This window comes from Citrus clementina, unplaced genomic scaffold (genome assembly GCF_000493195.1).
Source record: "Citrus clementina cultivar Clemenules unplaced genomic scaffold, Citrus_clementina_v1.0 scaffold_7, whole genome shotgun sequence".
In the NCBI taxonomy this organism is placed as follows: Eukaryota; Viridiplantae; Streptophyta; class Magnoliopsida; order Sapindales; family Rutaceae; genus Citrus; species Citrus x clementina.
The window spans coordinates 3,165,582-3,188,171 of NW_006262075.1; the positions used below are offsets into that span (position 1 = coordinate 3,165,582).

General features: G+C 32.5%; 4 protein-coding genes across 5 annotated transcripts; all 4 read right to left on the bottom strand.

The window, feature by feature from the left end:
• Positions 1–468: 468 nt before the first annotated feature.
• On the bottom strand, positions 469–4,363 carry LOC18036716 (abscisic acid 8'-hydroxylase 4). Its single transcript, XM_024180415.1, has 8 exons — positions 4,173–4,363; positions 3,728–4,049; positions 2,877–3,026; positions 2,494–2,742; positions 2,337–2,426; positions 2,038–2,116; positions 817–1,042; positions 469–565 (listed from the first exon to the last, which is right to left on the bottom strand). Exons 1-8 carry the CDS (start codon positions 4,361–4,363, stop codon positions 469–471), a joined length of 1,404 nt encoding a protein of 467 aa, XP_024036183.1.
• A 5,604-nt stretch (positions 4,364–9,967) lies between these two features.
• LOC18036720 (red chlorophyll catabolite reductase) lies at positions 9,968–12,266 on the bottom strand. Its single transcript, XM_006425829.2, has 2 exons — positions 11,838–12,266; positions 9,968–10,647 (listed from the first exon to the last, which is right to left on the bottom strand). The coding sequence occupies exons 1-2, from the start codon at positions 12,183–12,185 to the stop codon at positions 10,036–10,038; spliced, it is 960 nt and encodes a 319-aa protein (XP_006425892.2). The 5' UTR covers positions 12,186–12,266; the 3' UTR covers positions 9,968–10,035.
• Positions 12,267–14,513: 2,247 nt separating this feature from the next.
• On the bottom strand, positions 14,514–16,124 carry LOC18036721 (red chlorophyll catabolite reductase, chloroplastic). The gene is made up of 2 exons (XM_006425830.2): positions 15,709–16,124; positions 14,514–15,395 (listed from the first exon to the last, which is right to left on the bottom strand). The coding sequence occupies exons 1-2, from the start codon at positions 16,081–16,083 to the stop codon at positions 14,772–14,774; spliced, it is 999 nt and encodes a 332-aa protein (XP_006425893.1). The 5' UTR covers positions 16,084–16,124; the 3' UTR covers positions 14,514–14,771.
• Positions 16,125–17,303: 1,179 nt separating this feature from the next.
• On the bottom strand, positions 17,304–20,830 carry LOC18036727 (heat shock factor protein HSF24). Of its 2 annotated transcripts, XM_006425832.2 has the most exons (3): positions 19,944–20,830; positions 19,404–19,580; positions 17,304–18,136 (listed from the first exon to the last, which is right to left on the bottom strand). In XM_006425832.2, exons 1-3 carry the CDS (start codon positions 20,145–20,147, stop codon positions 17,528–17,530), a joined length of 990 nt encoding a protein of 329 aa, XP_006425895.1. In that variant the 5' UTR covers positions 20,148–20,830; the 3' UTR covers positions 17,304–17,527. The 2 variants fall into 2 exon arrangements, with proteins under 2 accessions (XP_006425895.1, XP_006425894.1); XM_006425831.2 differs by lacking the exon at positions 19,404–19,580 and having other exon boundaries at positions 19,944–20,819.
• Positions 20,831–22,590: the final 1,760 nt, after the last annotated feature.

The window sequence follows — 22,590 nt, forward strand, 5'->3', positions numbered from 1 at the left end:
GCAAGGTCCCCATCCGTAATATAATTTCTTTGTGGCGGTGGTGGTTCCATGGAAAGATGTTGACAGATGAAACCTAAAATGGGGGTGTGATCTCTCTCTCATTGACATTAATTATTGCATCCGAACAAGATAGTTAGTAGCAACAAGTGCACAGATTTAATTACAACTACTAAAAACCAGCCGGCTTAATTAATTTTTTATGTGCAATGTCTAGTACATTTCACCATCGAGACGGAGACAAGACGCTAAGTCCTAGCTTCGCTCGTGCTCGTGCATTCATACTAACTGTGAATGGCTACTAATTAGTTAAAATTTGAAATTCCCCGCAGCATCCTTCACAATCTATCGTACGTTAACATCGCTGCAAGAAAGATACAAAACACTTCTTAATTAGTGGGTAATAAATGATCGAAACGAATGAATGAACAGCAAAGCTTTATTCCAAACAGGATTAACGGTAAGGGTTAGCTACCTTCTTAATTTCCAAAACTTTGCCGGGAGTCCATTCCTAGGTATAGGGAATGGCTCATACTTAACCCCTTCATTCGGCCCTATTATTTCCCACCTGCGTTATTCAGTGGCACAAACACATATAAGTAATATGTATAGGAAAGTTATTTATATCGGATTTATCATTTGGGATTAAAGTCTACGACGACGAATTTACAACAGTATGAATTTTAATAAAATTCATAATCCTAAACTAGAACACCACCATCTATATATATAAAATTAAATAATACACAGATCGACCAACAATAATTTAAGAAATAAATCTAATAATCTTCTCTACTTCACTCATGAACATCTACAAACCTGTACTCATTTACGAGATGATGAAGGAGGACAAGCATCTCTAGCTTGGCAAGTTCGCTTCCAGGACAAGCATGAACGCCATTGCCAAAAGGCATGAATGTATTGGGTTTGGGTCCGATCTCAAATCTTGATGGATTAAATTCACGAGGTTCAGAAAAGAAATCCGGATTGTGATGAACATTTCGAAACAGAGGAAGGACCTTCCATCCTTTGGGAATCAAATGTCCTGTCAACAAATTAAATCAAATAATTTGTTATATAAGGCCAATATATTATATTATATAATATTACATTTGTGAATTAACTGCCAATAATATAATTATAAGGATTTTGTTAAGTAACATGTATTATAACTTATAACAGTTTTTTGGTAAAAATAAGTAATAGAATAGTGGAATATATGAGCGAGTGAGTAAATTTTATTCAACTATAAGTTTCATTAAATATAATTTAAGGAGACACTTATTATAACAACAACAACAACAATAATAATAACACCTCAAACCACCTCAAAGCCAAAGTGATTAACTAAAAATTAATAATTCGCTCAAGTACCGTAACGTGAGACGGTTCGAGCGGGACGCAAAAGAAAATAGGATATACATTTTATTTGCATGGCATGGGGTGCGGTGGGGCCATCCAATGTATGAAGAAGGTTCGTCTCTTTGTGTTCTTTTATTTTCTATTAGTTAATCTTTAGTCAGTATTAAGGTCGAAAGGGTAGTAGAAAAACATGGCTAGTGGCTAATCTTTTTATGAGGGTGGCTTTCTTGGAAAGTGATTCAAATGATAGGGGCTGAAATCTGTTTTGAGTTTTCACTTAAATTCCGAACTACTGTTCTGCAAAGTTCACTGGTGTGGAGTGGTTGAGTTTGTGATATAATAATATATACATCCATTTATTCCACGTAACATCATCAATTGTACTTGAAGAAGAGATGAGTCCCCAGATACATATTGTTTCTTCTTTAATTTGGACGGGTGTGCTCGCGCGTCAAATAAGTGAAATGATTCCATGTCCTTGCATGGTGAAATTGCGTCACTTAAGATGAGTAAATTGATTAGTGGCATTTTCTTTTACTGCCCTTGACAGTCACAGACGCCATTAAAATTGTACTAATAAGTTACTGAAATTCTTATGTCAAGAAATAACAAATTAAAATGATTAACTATTGATTAGCTGGGTTCCATTGAAGAAATAATTTGATGTAACTTACGCACCTTTGTATTCAACATCCTCAACAGCTTCCCTGAAGGTGTAAGATACGACGCTAGCCATCCGCAAGCTCTCCATTATAACCTGAAGTCAAAGGACACGCTATGCCTGAATCCTAATTACTTTTATTTTATGGCAATCCCTAACATACATGTAATGTATGTTACTCCACTCACATGAACAGTGAGTGGATCCCACACAACTCACTGTTTATGTGAGTGGTTGTAACATACATTAAATGTATGTTAGAGGGATCCTTTACTTATTTTATTGGTAGTTCGTCCAAACAAATAAATATATATACCTTATTTGTTAAGGGCATATTTTTAGTTTGAGCCAATGTTAACCCTCGTTTTTCTCCATCATTTTGTTCATAAATTAACTTCTGCTCCGCCTGAAATACATAGCAAAATTAAGTTTAAATTAAACAAACAAAATTAGGTGTAGATCCAAACACTAACCCTAATAGCTCCCAGAAGGTTTCGATCATCGTGCATGTACTTGAGAATCCACGTTAAGAGACTGGCTGTAGTGCCATGAGCGGCGAACAAAACACCGATGATATTATCAACAATTTGATCATCAGTTAAGTGTTCACCATTTTCATCTTTGTAGTTCATCAGACTAGCCAAGAGATCTGTATCAGCCACACTCTTCTCCTTCCTCTCTTTAATTATCTCAGAGAGAGTTTGATCCAGCCTTCTCCTTGCCTTCAAGTCAATATTTAAATAATTAATTCTTAATTAAATAAACAATTTTGATGTCCCCCTTAATTATTACTATTATTATCGTTTACTAAAGTTATCTGGTTAATAGTGGATTAATATAATGCGCGCTAGCTTACCCTCAATGAGGTGGCGTACAAGGATCCTGGTAGGTATATTGGGAAAGAATTGTAACCTCTGTCCAACGTGCTGTAATTCTTCTTCAGTATCTCCTTGTATCCAGTGTCCAGGTGACCAAAGATGGACAGAACAGCTACATCAAACACGAACTGCCATTCCCGAGAGCCAATATTTAAGGAGCGTGACAACTAATCATTCGTAAACATATAATATTTTTCATTTTCGTTGCCACTTAAGCCAGTCACAATAACATTATATCTAATAATGGTTTCTATTCAACACATGGAAGTTAATTCAGTCTTCGCTAGCTTCTAAAGTGTTTATTAATTAGGGAACAAAAACTACGTCAAGCGTTCATAATATCGTTTCCTTCGCAAAGAGTGGGGAGAGCCTTCACTTATGCTCGTTTTTCTCTAGCTTTACTTTTGAGCCATTGTCCTTTGAGTAATGATATAGCCACAAACTCTTGTACAAACTTATTTTGTACAAACTGACGTGGCATGATAAGATTGGTTGAATTAAATATCACTTGACCCACATGATTTGTTTTTATTATTTTATATTTTCATTCAACCAATGAATTAATGCCACGTCAGTTTGTACAAAATAAGTTTGTACAAGAGTTTGTGGCTGTATCATTACTCTTGTCCTTTATGGTCTCTTAATAACTTTTACGTTTTTTACGCCGTCCATGCCCCTTTTTCCCGTAAAAATATAACTCACTTGTGCACAATTTGGGAAAAAAAATTAAAAAATAAATTATTAATTGAAATATTAGCTTGTAAGATTAAATTAATTATACATAGTACTTACTAAATTAGTGATGAGTAAAAAAGAAAGAATCACAAACCTTCTTCATCTCATGGAAAGTGTTAACTAGTCTGCCACCAGACCATGAGTCTAGGGTGGACATGGCAGTGGCTTCAATGCAAGAGACCGAGTTTCGGACCATACTGGGAGTCAGTGAAGATTGAACGAGCTTTCTCATGCGAGTATGGTAACCATCTTGGTGGAAGAAAAGTGCCCATGGGCCAATTAACCTTTCCTTACTACGAGGATAGGTTGGTTTGAATAAGTGTGCATGAGTAACTAACACATATCTGATGGCTTCAGAATTCACCAACATAACACATTTGTACCCAAGAATATGTGTCTTAAATATCTCTCCATACCTATATTAAATCACCAAACAGTAACGTCATTTGATCATCAAAACTATAATAATTAAATATTATGTGTATATTTATATGTGTGTGTGTGCGTTTGTGTGTATTAAGTAATGGCATAAAATTGACCTCTTTTGCCTTGTGCTAAAGAAATCATCTGGGTTTTGAGAGAACAATTTGGGAGTCTCTCCTATATAAGGCAAGCCCATTGAGCCTGGAGGCAGCTTTGGCTTTGGTAAAGACATTCTTTTAATTAGATTTCTCAATGAAGTAGCTGAGAGAATGATGAAGAAGAAAGAATAAAGAAGAAAGACATCCATACTCTTAAGCTCAGGGACACGCTCAAAAAGAGAAATCTTGTGTGATCTTACGAAAAATACTATAACGAGCTTATTACACTGCCAAATAGAGCTAGAGCTGTATACATTTATAGAGTGGGTAAGGCTAGCTAGAGATAGGGAGAGAGGGACGTGCATTGTGTTTATCTGTAGATAATAATGTAATCATGTGTCTCTGGTCTTGGCACGAGTGCTGTGCAGGACAATTATAGGTGCCGTGCGAACTTGGAATGATTCAAGTGCATCTGTTGAGACACTGCTGAATGTGCCCGCTGTATCCTGGTTTTTTGTGTTACGGCTTAATTGCGAGTCCGCTATTCTTTACCACAAAACTGATGCTTTGTATTTCTGTACGAAGAGCCTACTTTAGCCATATATATTAGAGACATTGCTCACTCTGTCTTAAATGTAAGTTGAAAATGATGATAAATTTATTTACTTTGAGAAATCCCCAACTCTTTATTGTTTCATGCATGTCTGGAGAATAATTTGGAAAATCATATATAAACTCAAATCTTTTTCAGGCACGCTCATGTCCAATTTTGGTGTTAAATTTGTTGATTTAAGTTGTGTAGAAGTTTATGGGGGTATAAGTCTAACTCATGGTCGAAAACTAACTCAATAGTTGAGTATCGCATGTACAAATCAATTTATTTTATTAATTTTAACATATGATCATTATAAGCTCACTTAAAAATGAGGTTATTAGATAGAAATTCATGGACCTCACTCGTACATAAAGAATTGATAATTCAATAATTGAGAGTTGTTTAAAGTTTATATATTTAATTTAAAACCAATTTTCAACCAATATGGGACTATTTCATTAATGAGTTGAAGTTATGGTAATGATAAAGCTTAATATTGGCAGCTCACCTCTTCCATTTTCTAGAGTGAGTTTTCTTAACTCCCTATGTGTATGTGACTATAAATCTCTCAAACTTCTGCTAAGCAAAATATAAGTTCATGATGGATGACCATTAAAATTTTACTTCGTGCATTAGGAGAGTTTTTCCTATCTTGGCTTTGATCCAACCATCTTAAGACCAAAATTTCAAGTCCTTCTATATAATAGATTTGATTTAAATAAGGTCTAAACAAATTTTAAACATAGTACTCATATTCTCTCATGATTTAAATTTATTCTAATCAAAATATGTGTGAATGATTAATAATTAATTGGGGAATAAGAATGTACATATTTACTTGAATCTTAACTGTTCAACATTATCGCTGACACACGACACATAACATATTAAAGAGTTCAGTATAACTTAGATAATGAGAAGTTATAAATTAAAATTATTTAACACATTAAACTTTTATCTAACATGTGTATACTAAGAGTATCTCCAAAAAGCTCTATAAATTTTACTCTTCAAATATTCATTTGCTTACCTATGTGGTAAATAGATGAGTAAAAAAAGATATTATTCTCCAAAAGACTCTTTAATTAGAAATAAGTTAATATTATTTTAATTAAATAACTATTTTTTTAAAGAAAAAATCAATAGTAATTAAAGCACATTTTTTTTCAACAAAAAATAATAAAATATAAATTGAAGAGGGAAAAAGTAACTTTTCAAATTTGAAGAGAAATGATTATTTTTTATTTAAAGAATTTTAATTGAAGTGTCTTTTAGAGCTTTAAATATTGATGTAACTCTTTAAATAAGTAATAAAATTTTATTTAAAAAATTTTTTAGTGATGCTCTATCAACCTTTCAAATACCAAAATAATTCCCATGTTTTGCATGTGTTTTTTTTATCAACGACTTAATATAATAATATATTTACCGAAGCGTGGCAATAAATTTTCTGGCTATGGCTACATCATCATCATTTCCCAATCGAAGTACTTTAGGGAGAATCTATCAACTAAATAAAGTCGATAATGGGACCCAGGTGGTCGCAAGGCAACGGTGAATATTAGTCATTGCCGTTGGATGAATGCGGGACCCAATTGGGGCTTAATAGACGTAGATCATTCAAACACCGGACCCCGCGCACGCTGACATTTCTGCAAAGCAATAGCACGTGTCCATGTGTGATATGTTGCCAGTGAAAAAAAATGAAAGGCGGGGAGACAGTCGGCATCTCATATAACTGGCAAAGGGCTTATGTGTCGACATCCTGGTGGTGGGTTACGTATACGATGTCGTTGATGTATAAATTTCCGAAACTTGCCAAGCTGGTAATCCTTTCCTACCACTGAAGTGACAGGAATCGTGCTGACACGTGATGTGTTGTACACGTAAAGATATAAGACACCTTTTTAATCCGGATTGTACAACTGTTACAATTAAGGGCGAAAATGCTACTAATCAAAGTTAAATTTAATAAGAGTAATAATATAATCATAAATTTTTATACAATTCTTTTTTATAAACTGATGTGTTATTATTGAATTATTTGGATTAAATATATGTCGATTCACATGATTTTTTTTTTATTTTATATTTTTATTCAATCAATAAACTAATGTCAAATGAGTTTGTACAAAAATTTATGATTGTATCATTATTAATTTAATAATAAGTGATTATTTGTATGAATTAACTCAGCCAGTGGCTATGATGAAACTGCTCTGCCATAGAACAATGATGATATCTGTTAGATAAGAGTATTAATTACAAATTTAATATTCATTTTGATGATTGTACGATCATCAACAATACTCTATAGTAGAATGGTTCTAACATAGTCAGACCCTTTAATTAAATTCAAAACATCTAACATCACAAATTGTGCAGTATGTTTTATCACAAGCAATTATTATCTATCTCCTCATAAATGTTTTAATGAATCACGACGTACTTCAATTTGTATATATTTTAAAGAGAAATTAACAATGAAAGAGGGACACAGATCAATCAAGAAGAAAATGAGTAGGAATAATTTGTTTTCAAATAAAATGTTAAAAAAGAAAAAAAGTTCCATACTAAAGACAACAATTAATTGATTTTCCTTTGTGCCTATACTCTTTTGTGGTAGCCTAAGAAAAGCACATGAGATTGGATTATACTAATTATCTGGATTAGATTAGATTGCATTAAGCTTGATTATAGTATTTTGTCTTATGTCTAGTATAACATTGCTTTGAATTGTATTGAATTATATTTAAATAATATTAAATAACATTTAAATTGATATCTAAATATAAACACCGATTTTAATGAGATTTTTAATCATAATTAAAATAAATTTTAAACAAGCAATTAATTAAAAAACGAAATGTATTGTCAATAAGTTATTGGGCAGTCTTAATATAAAAAACAAATAAATAATAAATAAAACAATTTAAATATTTAATTAATTTTTATCTAATATTTAGAAAATTTTAAATAAAATCGATTAATTGATGGTATTATTAATTTTCATGATTATGTTTAATATTATATTAGCTATTATTAAATTTAATAAAACCGATAATGCAATAAATTATTAAATGATTAATTTTATTGATAAATTATTAAATATACAAGTAATAAAAATTTAATCTTAATAGTTAGTAGAACTAAAAGTACTAATTTAATTATATCATAGACAATAAATACAAAAAATAAATTTCAAGTAAATCAAAAATAAAAAAATTAATTAACCAATATTACATATAGATAATAAATCTATATATATATAGAAAGCTGAGACTTGAGAAGGTGATGTGGCATCATCATTTCTCATCTTTGTATATTCTCTATTATCTAATAAATAGAGAAATTTTTTTCTTATATTTGATTTTTCATCTTCTCATAATTAATTTGATTGTTATCACACAATAACAATTATGTAAAGATTTTAATGAGGCACATTCTTTGTAATGAACATCTAAGGGGGAGTGTTATGAATTTATTAAAATAAATGTAGATGCTCATAACATATATATCTTAGTTTCCACACTATCTCACATTAGCAACTTTTAGCTTCCCTATAACTCCCACTATCTCACAATGAATTATGATCCATAATTTTTCATTAATTTTATTGAATGATTATGTAACTATAAAAGGAGAGCTCATCTTTTTTGTTTTGTACACACACAATTGGAATGAATAAAATCACTCTATAATATATTCTCTCATTTTATTCTTTATCTTGCGTTGCTTCTTTATTTGTATTTCTGGTTAATAGTTTTTTTTTTGTTTTTTATAAGGCTGCCTCATCTTAAAAAAAATCAATTCATATTTTTTATCAGTTTCATCAAGTATAAAGTAAGAAAAAATGATAATACTAAATTGTTTTTTCAAAGCCGCGTGAAGCGCGGTTCTATTTTCTAGTAATTATATAAATGAAAGTCTCATAAATGGACAACTTTTTTTCTTTGATCTTATTCCAACTAAACCTATGTGTAAATTAGGATTACTAATCTCATCATTTTAGGATTAAATTCGAATTTAGTCCCCCTTAAGCCAACCAAACTAAGTTTGCCAAATATGAGATAAATATTTAATCCCTAAATTAACATGTTACCATCTAAATATGGTCTAAGATCATGAAGCAACCAGCCAGCTAGCTGGGGACTAAAGTAAAAAAATTAAAAAAATTAAAGAAAATGAAAGGACGGAAGAGAGAGAGCTCGTTGGGGGTTTATTGAGAAAAAATAAAAGAAAATAAGGGGTTGTTTTGGAATCATGGAGATGTGATTAGAATTATTATCATTTTCATCGTTTTCTAGATGGGGTATATTTAGAAAAAAAAGGTGTTATAAAGACTTTTGAGGGGTGTTAGCAGCGTATTAATTCATTTTTTATTTTGTAACTGAAAATATAACTCAATAACAAATTCAAAAAGTTATAATTTTAGAAAAACTTTAAAATACACGAGAGATACCATATTAAACATATAATAAATAAATGATGCTATTACATGTATGTATTTAATTTAAAAAACAAATTACTATGTAAATATTAATTATATTTAATTTATTTAATTATACATATTATACATATATTAGTTAATTATATGACCTTTAGGTCATGTTTGGTTTGTAGAAAAGGGAGGAGAGGAAAAGAGTGGAATGGAGAGGAAGAGAGAAGAAAAGAATGGAAAAAAGTAGTGAAATTAGAATTTGTTGTTTGGTTTGATATAAAATTTAATAAGGAAATGAATTATATTTTTTTTCTTTAGACTAATTTACCCTTTACCTTAAATATTTAATTATTTATATTAGTAATATATATATATAAATAAAATGACAGTTCGGTGGTCGACGGTGAAGGTCCAGCGACTTTTCGGCGAATGTCCCACAACTTTCTTGTGAAGTCCGCGGGATTCCGGCAACGTCCTGCGGAAGTCTGGCGATTTTTCAGCGGTGATCCATTTATAATATTAAATCAATAAAATAAATTATAAATAATAATTATTAATGACATTAAACAAGTTGAAACATTAAAGGGTAATTTTAGAAACTTTTGTTTCTAACATAAGAGGAATTTAAATTCTTCACAACTTGGTGTGGAATTCAAATTCTACATTATGATGGATATTAAATTTTAATGAAAATTAAATTTTTATATATTTTGTCCAACCAAACAATAAAAATAAAAAGAGAATTTAAATTACTTTCCTCTCCTCTATTCTGTCTTCCCAACCAAACACCACCTTAATATATTCTATAATTCCTCTCGCAATCTGGAGCTCCCCATTTTTCTACCCTACGCACCGAAAACACCTTTAATAACATCCAAAACTCGATTTGCCACTTCTTGTCCAAACTGCAAGGGCAGACTGGAACTCAGGTCCATCTCTATGGCTCTGGTCTTAACCAAAAGATCTCTCTTCTCCAATTCAGCTCTCTCAGTTACCCCAACAGTTGCTCCAGAAAAATACTTCTCCAACCAAATCACCATCACATCATGAGCTATAGGGCTCACATGTTCACGTATAATCTCTTCACAGCGGTCCGTTCCACCAACTTCCTCACATTTTATGCTGACCAAAATCCCAGTTGGGGAGACCACACCACGAAAGTAAAGAGAGGAACTCAAGTAGGGTTTGGTTTCTGGGACTTGCTCAAGTCTCTGTCTCAATGTTTCAAGCTGAGCTTCTTCGTAAAATGTTTTGAGGTAATTTGGGTATAGAACAAGGTCTTTTCTAGGAGTTACATCTAGGAAGAGAATGAAATATGTGGGGCTGCATTGGACAAGCTCGAATTGAAAATGTGGTACATCGGTTGATGATTTTAGGTAAGCTTGAAGATTGGTTATGTTCATGGCACTTCCCGTTGGTACCTTCAAGTGAAGCCAACTTGCTAATACGAAATCAATCTGTTACCATGCCAAAAGCAAAAGTTAAAAAAAAAAAAGAAAAAAGATTCCCATTCCCACAAGCATTTATTATACAAAGTGTAATATAATATCCAGCAAGCGTCACTTGAAAACAAGTGGGCTCTCATAATATTAACCCATTTAAATTGTTCATGAAAGAGGAGGATTTTGATAGAATTTTTGGAAACAATATAGGTAGTCAATTATTTAGAGTAGTACACTAGTACCACTTCCTAGTATATTGTTCATAAAAGAGGAGGATGTTTACATAATTTTTGGAAAGATGTAGCTAGCTACTATAAGCATGCTGAGAAAAGCGACCAGCAGTATCCCAATTAACATTAAGATTGATAATTGACTCCATGGTGGTTATTAATCATTCAAATTCCAAAAACCATTATATATATATATATATATATATATAGTTATTCTCTAGAGGGATGCCTTTATTTTTTTTTTTTATGCGGACACACTTTAAAATTATATAATTTTATAGTTCATTCAATAACTAACCTTTTCGGTTTAAAAATGTGTTCATGTTTAAAAAAATGCAGACGTCCGCACTTAAAAATGATTTTATATATATTGAATGAACTATAAAACCGTGCAGTTCTAAAGTGTTAAAAACTCACTCTCTTAAACCCCGCAGTTTTAAAGTATATCAGCATGAATAAAAAAAAAAAGGGTGGTTGCAATAGAATTATATATATATCGTCTTCATTTTATTTTAATGCGAATATACTTTAAAATTATAGAATTTAAAAGAGTTAGTTTTTAATTCTCTTAAATCCTACGATTTTATAGTTCATTTAAAAACTAATCTTTTTAAACCGTACGATTTAATAATGTGAAACAAGCGTCCGCACTTAAAAATAATTATATATATATATATATATATATATATATATATATATATATATATATATATATATATATATATATATATATACTTACTGTAACAAAATTCGGGACATCCAAAGGCCAATATTGACTGCACATGGTACGCTCCGCCACGTGCAGCAAATCATTCCCGGAGGCTGTTCCAATCCTGGGTTCCCGGATTGGAACAGTGCCCTATATATATATATATATATATCCAGATTTAACGAGATTAAAATGTCCAATAATATAAATATGAATAAGCAACAGTGAATTTGAATGTGGACACGAGAGGGAGAGGAAGCGAGTACATGAGAGGAAGGAAGGCCACGTCTGATATGAAGAGAACCCTGAGAAGTGCCTTGGTCATTCTGATAAAACTCAACATCAGGAGGGACTGCCGAAGAAGCAAGAAGATGAGAGTCAAGCCTAGTCTCCAAGGCCGAGATTAAGCTAACCATCAGATCTTTGTGCGCCGCCGTCAGGTGAGGGAATTCCATCGGCTTCTGCCCCTTCATCAGCGGCTGCTCCATGTCTGATTGTGAGAAAAAGTTACTTGCCGAAGACCTGCAACGTTTGTAAGTAATTGATCTTGATATATTTGACGATGGACGAGAAAGAAAAGGTTGGGCTACCCAAAGTGGCGAACTCATAGCCATAGAGAACAACGGGTAACACTTTTGACTTCCCCTTTCGCACAGAGCTTTCAGTGGGAAGGAATATTCAAAAATATCATTATACAATCGTGATAGTTAATGTTTTTGTATTTGTATTATAGATTAGATTCTATTAATTTTCGGTGAGTTTGAAAATATGTTTGATAATTCCTTTGATATCAATATCTGAAAACAAGAGAAGTAAAAATACGTACGTTGGTTTATTTGAAAATTCTATTATTTTATAATAAAAAATAAAATAAAAAACTTAATCGAATAAATGGCGTAAATAATGATTTGTTTCGTACACGTAACGGATCATTAGATTTGACAACTCAATAAAAAAACAAAGAAGAAAAGTTCTGGTTTGACTTTTCTTCAGACGTGGGCCCACCTAAACATTAATCGTCCGAAAACATGATTTATTCTTCCTTCGACATTGAAAAATGGGTTGGTTCAGTTTTTTCATTAAGTAAAATGAAAACACAACTCTTTTAATGTGCTGCCAAACAAATTTTACTATTTTTTTTTTATTATTGAGAAACGTAAAACAACTTGTCAAAAACAATGCCAAATAATTCTTAACGATATGTTTCACAACTTGTATGCAACTGTAATTTTAAGTTTTATTGGACGATGTTAAACGTAAAACACCGTGTTAATCCTTAACGATAATTCCACTATAATGTTTTGTGTTACTCATTGTTATCCAGAATCCAATCATCTTGATTAAAGATCAAACCGCCACCAAATTCACGGGAGGAGGCGAATAAAGTGGGCTCAATTTTCGTTCAAGTCTCTGTCTCTAGGGACTCAAGCTTGTTACTGAACCTTTTGGTGAATTTGAAAACGGCAAAGTCACATTTAAATATATAGTCATTACTGTACCACAGCTCACATTCTTACTTCTACACGCCGTGATTGAAATCACGATATTAATTTTTTAAAGTTGATTATAAGATAAAGTGATTTTACGTCTTTTTAAATCTCCTCGACAGCAATTTCAAATGATCGTTAAGTATAAATAAGAAGTAAAATTTGAAACTATATAGAATATGTACAAAATTGAAATTTTAATTCAATTTTATTGATACATCATATATATCTAGTAACATAAGAATATTTTATTAATATTTTTTTTAGCTTGATCCACATTAAAAAAAAATTTACTTAATTAACCTATGTCATAAACAAATATTATGATAGAAAATGAATTTTTTTTTAGAATTTATAGTTAAACTAATTCAATAAATTTTATTCCAGATGTTTTCTGAATAATTTTTTTCAATTGATGAGTGATTTTTTTCTTCGCTTAATTAAATTAAATTCATATACTATTTTTTGTTTAATTAAAGTCAAGTATTTATTTACAAGTTTTATGTTATTTTTATAAGTGTTTATTTTTTTTTCAATTTTAAAACATCAATTTACCACTCTTAATCTACTTATTTCACTTTTAATTTACTAGTCTTATGTGTTATTTAAAAAATTTATATTCATTTTAGTATTGATATTGTAATTTAAATCACAACATTATAGAATTTTCCTTCTTCCTACCAAAGTAATTTTTTTTTAATGGATTACCATCTACAAATATTAACAATATAAGTTTATAATTTATAGTGTAGTCCATAGGTTCATTGGACTTAGTCTTATTTGGTATTGAGGTGTTGTATCTTAAAGTTACCGCTGTTGTGGAAAAAAAATTGTAACTATAAAATAAAAGTTAACAGTATGTAGTAAATATAATTTTTAAATAATAATTTTAAAAACATTAATAAAGGTATAAAATTTTTTATACAAGTGTAAAATTAAAACAACTTAACTTTTAAATTACAATAAGTAGTGTTTACCAAATATTTTAGTGCAGTAACTTTTAACTTACAATTGTCTAACCTTAATCCCGTAATTTGAAAATCTAAGCCTACTAAAAGGCGAAGAATTATATCTACTTCTTCCTGCAAATCTGCGAGACTACCAGGCTCTCACCTTCGCTAAGAGCATTAATTCACCACGCAGCCGAAGGTCCGAGTTGCCAAAACAATTGTAACGGCGCTGCATGATCGCATGGATTCCGGTTCTCCCACCTCATATATTAAGATAAAGCTAATACAACTGCTTTTTCAATCAAAAGGACATTTTATTCTTTCACCCCTCGTTTGTACCACCCTACAGGCTATAGGGCTTTAAGGCTCAGCAGAGTGATCAAACAATTATGATGAGATGAGAGTAGAATCATGCAGAAAGAAATTTCATATTCTTCAGTGCATCAATCACACCCATTCTAGCGACTTAATTAATCTACCAATGGTTCAACAAGATGTTCAAGGGAATCAGTTCCATTCCTAATTGAGATTGTTGTAAGTTCCTTTCTTCATGCTTTACAAGATTAGAAGCACCATACATGCACGAAATTTTAACTAATTCGAATAAGATTAGAAAGTAATTTAAGTACCATATCAATTACAGGAAGAAATCAAAGAACTTGTGCATAAAAAGGGGGACAATGATGTTCATACACACACTAAAATTAAGGTCAATCAACTCCAATTCTTTGTACATTCCCAACCTCAAATTCAAATACCAACCTCAGGCAGTAAAAACCTTCTGTATCTCGCCTAATACCCGGCTTGCTACCTGCGGTCCAAACAATCTCGGAAAGCTTGAGCCGAGATCAATCTCAATAGTTTTGTTCTTAATCAACCCATCCCTCTTTTCCAGATAAGCCTTGTCTGACTCCCCTACATGTCTCCCTCCACAAGCACACTGATTTAGCCAGATTCCAATAACTTGCTTAGCAACAGGATGCACATGATTTGTTATAATATAGTCCAAACGTGTTGATTCACCTGCCCCAGTTTCAGTTTCAGTATCTACACGGACCATAATTGCTGAAGGAGAGATGACACATCTTAAGTAAAGGGAAGACGAGAAGTAGGGTCTAACTTCAGGTACTTTCTCAAGCATTTGCCTATATTCATCCAACCGTGTGCTTTCATAGAAAGTTTGAAGATAGTCGGGATGGAGGACAAGATCCTTTCGAGGAGACAAGTCAAGGATGAGGACTAGAGAAGAAGGGCTACTCTGGATGAGCTCAATTAGCAAGTTTGGTGCATCAGTGGAAGAGTTTAGATATGCTGAAAGGCTTGTTATGTTCAATGCTGCTCCTGTTGGTAGCTCACTGTGTACCCAACTTCCCAGTATGAAATCAATCTGACACGCATCCATTATCATCAAATTATTGAAGACCATATACGCCTCGAACTTGAATGTCACACTAGTGCCTAGTAAATTTTGAATCATTTGTTTCTTATGCTTAGGCAACTAAGCAGAGTAGTGCAATCCTAGGCTAAGAAAAGAAAATCTATTTCAGACATAAATGCATTCAGTTCCAATGTTTAAGAGAGGCGCCTAGTTTCAGGTTAATTTTACGCTATCTAACCAAATTTCTCAAGTTATGAGACAAATTCACTGAAGTTGCAACTCGCAATTAAACAAACGCCAATTATGTAAAAGAAAGAACTACCAGTGAGGACTTGAGCCCGGATCTGATTTGAAGAGAAGCTTGAGCAGTGCCATTTTGGTTCTCGTAATACTGTACATCTGGTGGCAGAGTGCAAGGGAGTAGCTGCGAATCGAGGGTATTCTCCACCGTTGATACGAGATCAACCATCAGCTGCCTAACAGGGCCTGAAGCGTAGGGGAATTCCATGAACTTCTTACGGCCTTCGTTGTGCGAGTCCATCGGAGATGACGATGGTGCGGCAGAACAATTGACTTTGGCGGTTGACGACGTTGAGGACTTTGATCTCGAAGGAGATAAATATCTGCAAGCCGGAGCCGATGGATGAGAGAGCTGGAAGCGTAAATACTGCCACTGGCATAAGTGGTTCACAGCCATTCGTTCTTAATCACTTCGTCAAATCACTACTTGGCCACTTGCTTCTTTATAACTAAAGAGCAAACTCCAAACGCGCGTTTTGCGTTATCTAAGCTCCAGGCCTTTGCAGTAAAATTCTGCTGCGCCGTGAAAGTTTCATTAAGAATTCTTTTTACCGATAAAACCTTTCTATGATCATAATATTGGAACTAAGTAATCTTAATATTATAATGATATAATTACAAAAAAATATTTTTTTAACTTAAATATTCTTAGTACAAGTAATATAAACTATGCACAACATTAATAAATAATTAATATCAGATTCAATTTATAAATATCAACAAAAGAAAATTACATAATTTTTTAAAAAAGCTAGTATCTGCATATGTGCAGTATCAGAAATATGCACAAGCCATTTTAAAAGTCTAAATGTTTACATTTTAAAAAAAAATATCTTTCTCTTAATATAAATTCTATAAATATCATACATTATATAAGTCGTTAGAGAATATTTTACCTCATCTTAAACCTTTAATGTAATATAACATATACTTTTTTGTTATATATAGATAATTATTACTAAGTAAAGGCAAGTTCTTTATAATGCAAAGTTTTTTATAATGAAATCTACAAACATTATAACTTATTACACACATAGAATTTATTCTTATTTGTAACTAGCCTAATTTAAGATCAAAATTTTTTATAACCCTATAGAAGTTATTCTTACATAAAGTATTACTTTAAAATCTACCATAAAAAAATGGAGAAAAAAAAACTTTTTCCACTGAGTTTAATTGAAATTTAAGGAAAAAAAATCATTTTTCCTTTTCTTTCTATTTTTCTTCCTAATAAAAGAAAAAAAAAAACGATAGGAATCAACTACAAAACAATAGTTTGAGATTCAAGGTGATAAAAGACCACAAAGAAGAAACTTGTCACTTCCCGGGAAATAACAAATAGGGACGACTTAAATAAGTTAGCAAATGGTAAGGTTGATTACGATTAAGTAGTAGCTAGAATGATAAATTGTCCTAGATCAATAACATGCCCGTGAAGTGCGCTGTATCTTTACTTTCTTTTTCAACTCATCGTTTACATTATTTCAATAATGTTTGGATTTTGGAAACCAACGTTGAACCTGATGCCTATAATTACCCGTAAAGTTTGGAGTTTCCTTTTCTTTTCTTTTTTTCAAAAAAAGGGGGGCAGATAGGGAGATACATATACTCAAGATATGACCATACACTCATATTATTGACCTGTACCTAGTAGTGCCTGGGTTTCGAGATCCATTTGCCTTTGATCTCCACCCCTGCTACATTATACAAAATAATTAAAACTAAAAGACCATCAACATCCATCATACAAATTATACAAGAACAAACCATGAACCATGGCTATATCCTATAATCCCATCACACATTCAACTATTCAAGACAGAGATTTGTGTGCGCGGCTGTCAGTTGCAGACTTTGCTGCTTTTGATATACGGCGCGCAAAACTCAACTTTCTTCATCTCATGAGACCCACCACATACGACAGTTTCCTCGCGGGCGCGCTTCTTCCGTTCCCCTTTCAACCAGACCCCAAACAGCTTCAAATCTCCACCGCTACTTTCTTTTTTTTCGTCATCATCAGTATCGCCGACCAACCCATCGAGGATGGACCCACAGCTTCCTTGCCCCATGATGCGATTGATCTGGTCGGGCCCCACCTTGACGTACTCGGTCAGAAACGTAATTAACTCGTCGCACTGTTTCTTCGCCTGCGCCAGTTCGGAACTCAGTGTCTCGTTGTCTCTTCTCAATTTCGCATTCTCGTCCGATAAGTCCGCGAACTTTGCGGTCTCAACCGATCCCTGGTTCTTCGATTCCGGAGATGACGTGGACGTGGACCCCATGTCCTCCCCTGAATTCGATGGCGATGTCGCTTTCGTTTTCCCCGCCGTCTGAGCCGATTGCCCTGTTGCTGTCTTGCGGCGACGGATTTCCGTCAAGAATTCTCTGTGTCCTCGACGGAAGTTCTCGTTGGCGAATTCCCATTTGTCGGCCACGATTTTCCGAAATCCCTGCAAAGCATCATCAAAACTGTTACTCTCCGAGGATTTGACGATTAATTTAATCGGTCCACACAGAGGAATTAAAGACTCGTCACTCGCGTATGTGCCAATGCTACTATCTTTTGCACTAAATGGGTCCAATTCAGACGATAAATCGCCATAACCAGAGAACTTCTAGAAGCACGTATTTTATTTAGCAGTCGTGCATCGTCAAAAAGGCAATTGTTAATTTGTTACGTTGGAGTGCTCTGCCGCCTTTCTTACTAGTTTCTACATTGAAGAGATGCTCTAAACTTATTGCTTTCTAAATAACAACAACAACAATAATAAATAAATAAAATAAAGGTCTAAAATTGTGCAATTGGATTCAACGCTCAGGCGTTTACATTAATGGTAGATATATGTTGTTACCTAAACTTATTACTTTCTAAACTATAAAATAATATCAGGCAAATTTTCTGAATTTCTTTCTTTTTAATATAACAATTTTTTTAATACTAATATAACAAGAATTAGTAAAATACAAATATAAAATCCAAACTAGTAAATCTCACAGGAGGGAGAAAACATGCTCCAGAGTTCTCACACACAAGCCTAAACCTATTCAACCCCTCCATATCAACTTTATACCTCATAGGACAATTTATACTACCAATTACTCAACTAATGCGGTTTTCGAGCTTCCTGCTGGGAAAGTGTAAGCTAAATTATCTTGTCACCATTTTGGGATTGTTCTATTTTAATCAAGATCTTCGATTCGAAACTTGATAATGCAGTTGAGTCAAATACTTATTAAAAGAGTTTTATCACCTAGTGTCCTACCCGACTCGAATCTGAATTAATACAGACCCAATATAGTCTTCGAACATCTGATAGTTTAATACACTAAAAAAAAATTATATTTTCACCATTTTAGAGCGTTAAAAATCAGCTATCTGATTACAATATTATAAATACTTCTGAGGCAGCCAGTTACTACTATCGGATTGAAATAACCGGGGTATGTGTGCGCGCGCGCTCACATACATTGAATTAGAAACATATGCCATTTCAATCTGTACCAAAACTTAATCACCTAAAATCCACCTTCATGAACCAGAACCAACATAATTATATACTTAATATTTTAGATAAATAATCTTATTTTATATGAGCATTCTAAAGTCAACAGTATTTTAATTTGGCCAGACTTAAACGAGATAAATTACAACCTTCCGTATATACGTATACGTACGTATAAATTTCATTTTTAATAACCTATGCAACAGTGACGTACAGCCGGGAGATGAGAGAAGCATAAAGTATAACCGCTGCACGCTAACCAATCTAAACCTGTGAACTGTGATTTGTGAATCACGACAATTTCCATCACGCCAACGCAATACTGGACCGTTCTAGTATCATCGACTGGCGAATCACAATTCACAGGGGTGAACGTCGTGGCTTTCTTTCCCTTTTTTTTTTAAAAAAAAAAAATTTGTTAAAAAAAAATTTCAATCATTCAGAGCTTTCCAGATCAGGTTCAGAATTTAGATAGTAATATATATATATATATATATATATATATATATATATATATATATATTTTTATAGAGTATCTATTCCTAGGAAACAATAAAAAAGAAAATTATAAATTGGACAACATATATTGTTGAGTTGAAAAATAAAATCAAATTAAGCATGTTCAAGCCTTTATATTTTCATCCAAAAGTTTTTTTTAAGTAATTAAATAATTAATTAAACGTATAATACTACAAAAAAAAACAATCGAAAAGAAAAGAAAGTAGAGGAGAAAGGTAGGTGTGGCTAAGCTTACATAAGTATTGAGTTGGCGGACAAAGCTTGAAAAATTGTTGTGCTTGAAGTAATTAGGCAGCAGATCCTTGGCAAAATCAGCAGTTTTCCAGACAATAAAAGTGGCGCCACTTTCATTCCACGATATCACATCATCAGTGCTCGGATCATCCACCAACTGGTACGTCTTCATCAGGAACGGCGCCGGAACCGACCTCTGCGCCATTCTTTCCCGATTTGCCCCTCACCAACCCCCCAAAATCACTACCCTTTTTGAGAAAAACAAAAATAATTACACTTGAATGAAAATATCGAAACCCTCTAACACCTACTACTTTAATTTGTGAGATGAATATATTTTTGGGGTCTAGACGGAGCAACTAAAGAGCAAGAGGGCAGTCAAGAATTCCCAGCCCCAGCAATAAAACCCAGAAAGAAAAATATTGCCACTACGTTTGCTCCTATGTGCTTCCATGAGCAATCGCCAATCTAACCAGTCCTTCGGCTAGATGAGCAAAGACCATAACTTCTCTGAAAAATATTCGAAACGTTCTCTTTGTTAATTCTTGCACGGGTCTCTTATAAAGAGAGATTGGAAAGGAAAGTGACGCGGGTTCTAGAAATTTTGAGAAACGCAACAAAATAAATTAATAAACGATCAAACAAAAATTAAATAAAAGAGAGAATGGAACACCTTTCCCACTCCCACTTTTATATTGGTCTTCTTTTGGGGGGTTTCAAAGCTTAGCTAGGGGGATAAGTGAGAGAGAGGGGGGAGGGGAAGAAAGAGGTGGGAAATGGGATTTTTCTTTCTTTATTAATAATGGAAAAAATGGTGGGCAGTTCTGCTTGGTCTTTTCTTGAACGAAGCTTCTAATACGTTTCTAAAAGAAATTTGAACTTTGGACGCGTGGATTTCGCCCATGTTACTATTATTATTATTATTATGGGGACAAAGATGAGAGATAGATGAATTTAGAAGCCGATTATAAGGACGCGACATTGGCTAATCCCCTTTCCTTTTCCCACCTAACACTTCCCTGCTGTTTTTTTTTTTTTCCTAATCCATTGCTTCATTTCATCCCCTATTAATTATTGTTACAGGATTATTTTCAAATTGGTTACAATATCCTATGGACTAAATAGTGTAGTGTCGGGACTGTATATTAATTTATTAATTTATAGAGTATATAATTGTACATACAGCTCATTGCAAATATATTTTAGTCAACTAAAAATTTGTTGTATTTTACCATTCTAATTAATTAAAAATGAATTAATCAACTAAGTATAAATTAAATTAACAAAAAAAATAAAATTCTTGCAATTTTAAAATTCAACCCATGAACTTCTAAAAATAAGAGGCAAAATAAAATATGAGATCTAACTATATTTAAATTTTTAAAAATAAGTAAAAATAAAGTCAAATTTTCTTTTAATAAAATATTGGAACAATTATATTTTTAATTTTAACAAATTACTGATTTATGATATGAATCTAACCATAGAGGCTGTATTTATAATGTACAAGAAAAGTATTATTTTATTAATTTATCGAAATTGGCCCAAGTCGGGAACGCAAAAAATTATTATATAATAGAGAGTATTAATTTATTAATTACTAAATTATAAAGGATTTACTGTATGAAGTTTATTAAATATGTGAATAGTGCCACACATTATAAATTTTTTATTTCAACAAATTATCATAAATAATGTGCCATTTATTTATTGATTGGTGGGATAATACAATTGATTCACTTGTATCTCATAAGAAATTATCGACTACTTAATGTATGACACATTATTTGGAATAAAATTTGAAACTCCTATTATTACTCTCTACACACACACACACACACACACACACACACACACACATATATTAGAAATGTTCAAGTCCGGAATTTTAAAGTGTGGGAAAGTACTGCAAAATTTTAAAACCGCATGATTTTAAAGATTTAAAATTATAAGCCTTTAAAGCCGTGCAGTTTTAAAGTTTTCATGGACTTTCCCGCACTTTAAAACATAATTTCAAATTAATTATGTTTTAAAGGCTTAAAATTTAAAGAGCTTAAATCGCACGGTTTATGCGTTTTCCTGAACATTTTCGCACTTTAAAATTTCATATTAGAACATTTCTCCCTATATATATAATCATTTTTTTTCCAACACCGTAATACATTCAACCTAGAATCTATTAAAAATCATCTTCAAAATCTACTTTCATTAATATTTACAGAGATATTAATTCTATAAATATTTATATAATTAAATAGGAAAGACATTAGTTGAGCTATTTTGAAACTCTAGACCAGCAGTCCCAAGAACTCAGTGGCAGTGTTTATTTTTCATTCATCGTGCTGTTGAGTGCAATCTGTTTATCTTTCGTTTTTAGGCCCCCCGGGTCTCATGACATGACATGACGCATACACGTATCATATTTATCATGAAATATGAATTAATAATGCAGTAGTCAAATAGTTTTACCGTGCATTTAGTTGGAAAGTAAATGAATTTATGCCGTGCATTTTGGTTTTCAAGGACTAAGAGTTTATTCCGTATGCTGTCACGAGTTAGTTCTTTCAATTGACTCGGGGGCGAATTTGATGTTGGATTTTTAATGTAATTGATCCACCACCCACCACTAATAATGCGCATGTCAAGTT

Bases quoted from the DNA above. Each gene is read 5' to 3' on its own strand.
- LOC18036716 (XM_024180415.1), bottom strand. From the start codon at position 4,363: ATGGATGTCTTTCTTCTTTATTCTTTCTTCTTCATCATTCTCTCAGCT. The intron at 4,050-4,172 runs GTCAATTTTATG...GATTTAATATAG, and splicing joins TTTAGCACAAGGCAAAAGAG to GTATGGAGAGATATTTAAGA. The intron at 566-816 runs GTTTGTAGATGT...TGAATAACGCAG, and splicing joins CATCTCGTAAATGAGTACAG to GTGGGAAATAATAGGGCCGA.
- LOC18036720 (XM_006425829.2), bottom strand. From the start codon at position 12,185: ATGGCTATGAGTTCGCCACTTTGGGTAGCCCAACCTTTTCTTTCTCGT. The intron at 10,648-11,837 runs GTACTCGCTTCC...GCATGGTAACAG, and splicing joins GTGGCCTTCCTTCCTCTCAT to ATTGATTTCGTATTAGCAAG.
- LOC18036721 (XM_006425830.2), bottom strand. From the start codon at position 16,083: ATGGCTGTGAACCACTTATGCCAGTGGCAGTATTTACGCTTCCAGCTC. The intron at 15,396-15,708 runs GTAGTTCTTTCT...GATGCGTGTCAG, and splicing joins CCGGGCTCAAGTCCTCACTG to ATTGATTTCATACTGGGAAG.
- LOC18036727 (XM_006425832.2), bottom strand. From the start codon at position 20,147: ATGGCGCAGAGGTCGGTTCCGGCGCCGTTCCTGATGAAGACGTACCAG. The intron at 19,581-19,943 runs GTAAGCTTAGCC...TAAAAAAAAAAG, and splicing joins TCCGCCAACTCAATACTTAT to GGAAAGAAAGCCACGACGTT. The intron at 18,137-19,403 runs GTACGTCACTGT...GATGCTTTGCAG, and splicing joins GCTTCTCTCATCTCCCGGCT to GGATTTCGGAAAATCGTGGC.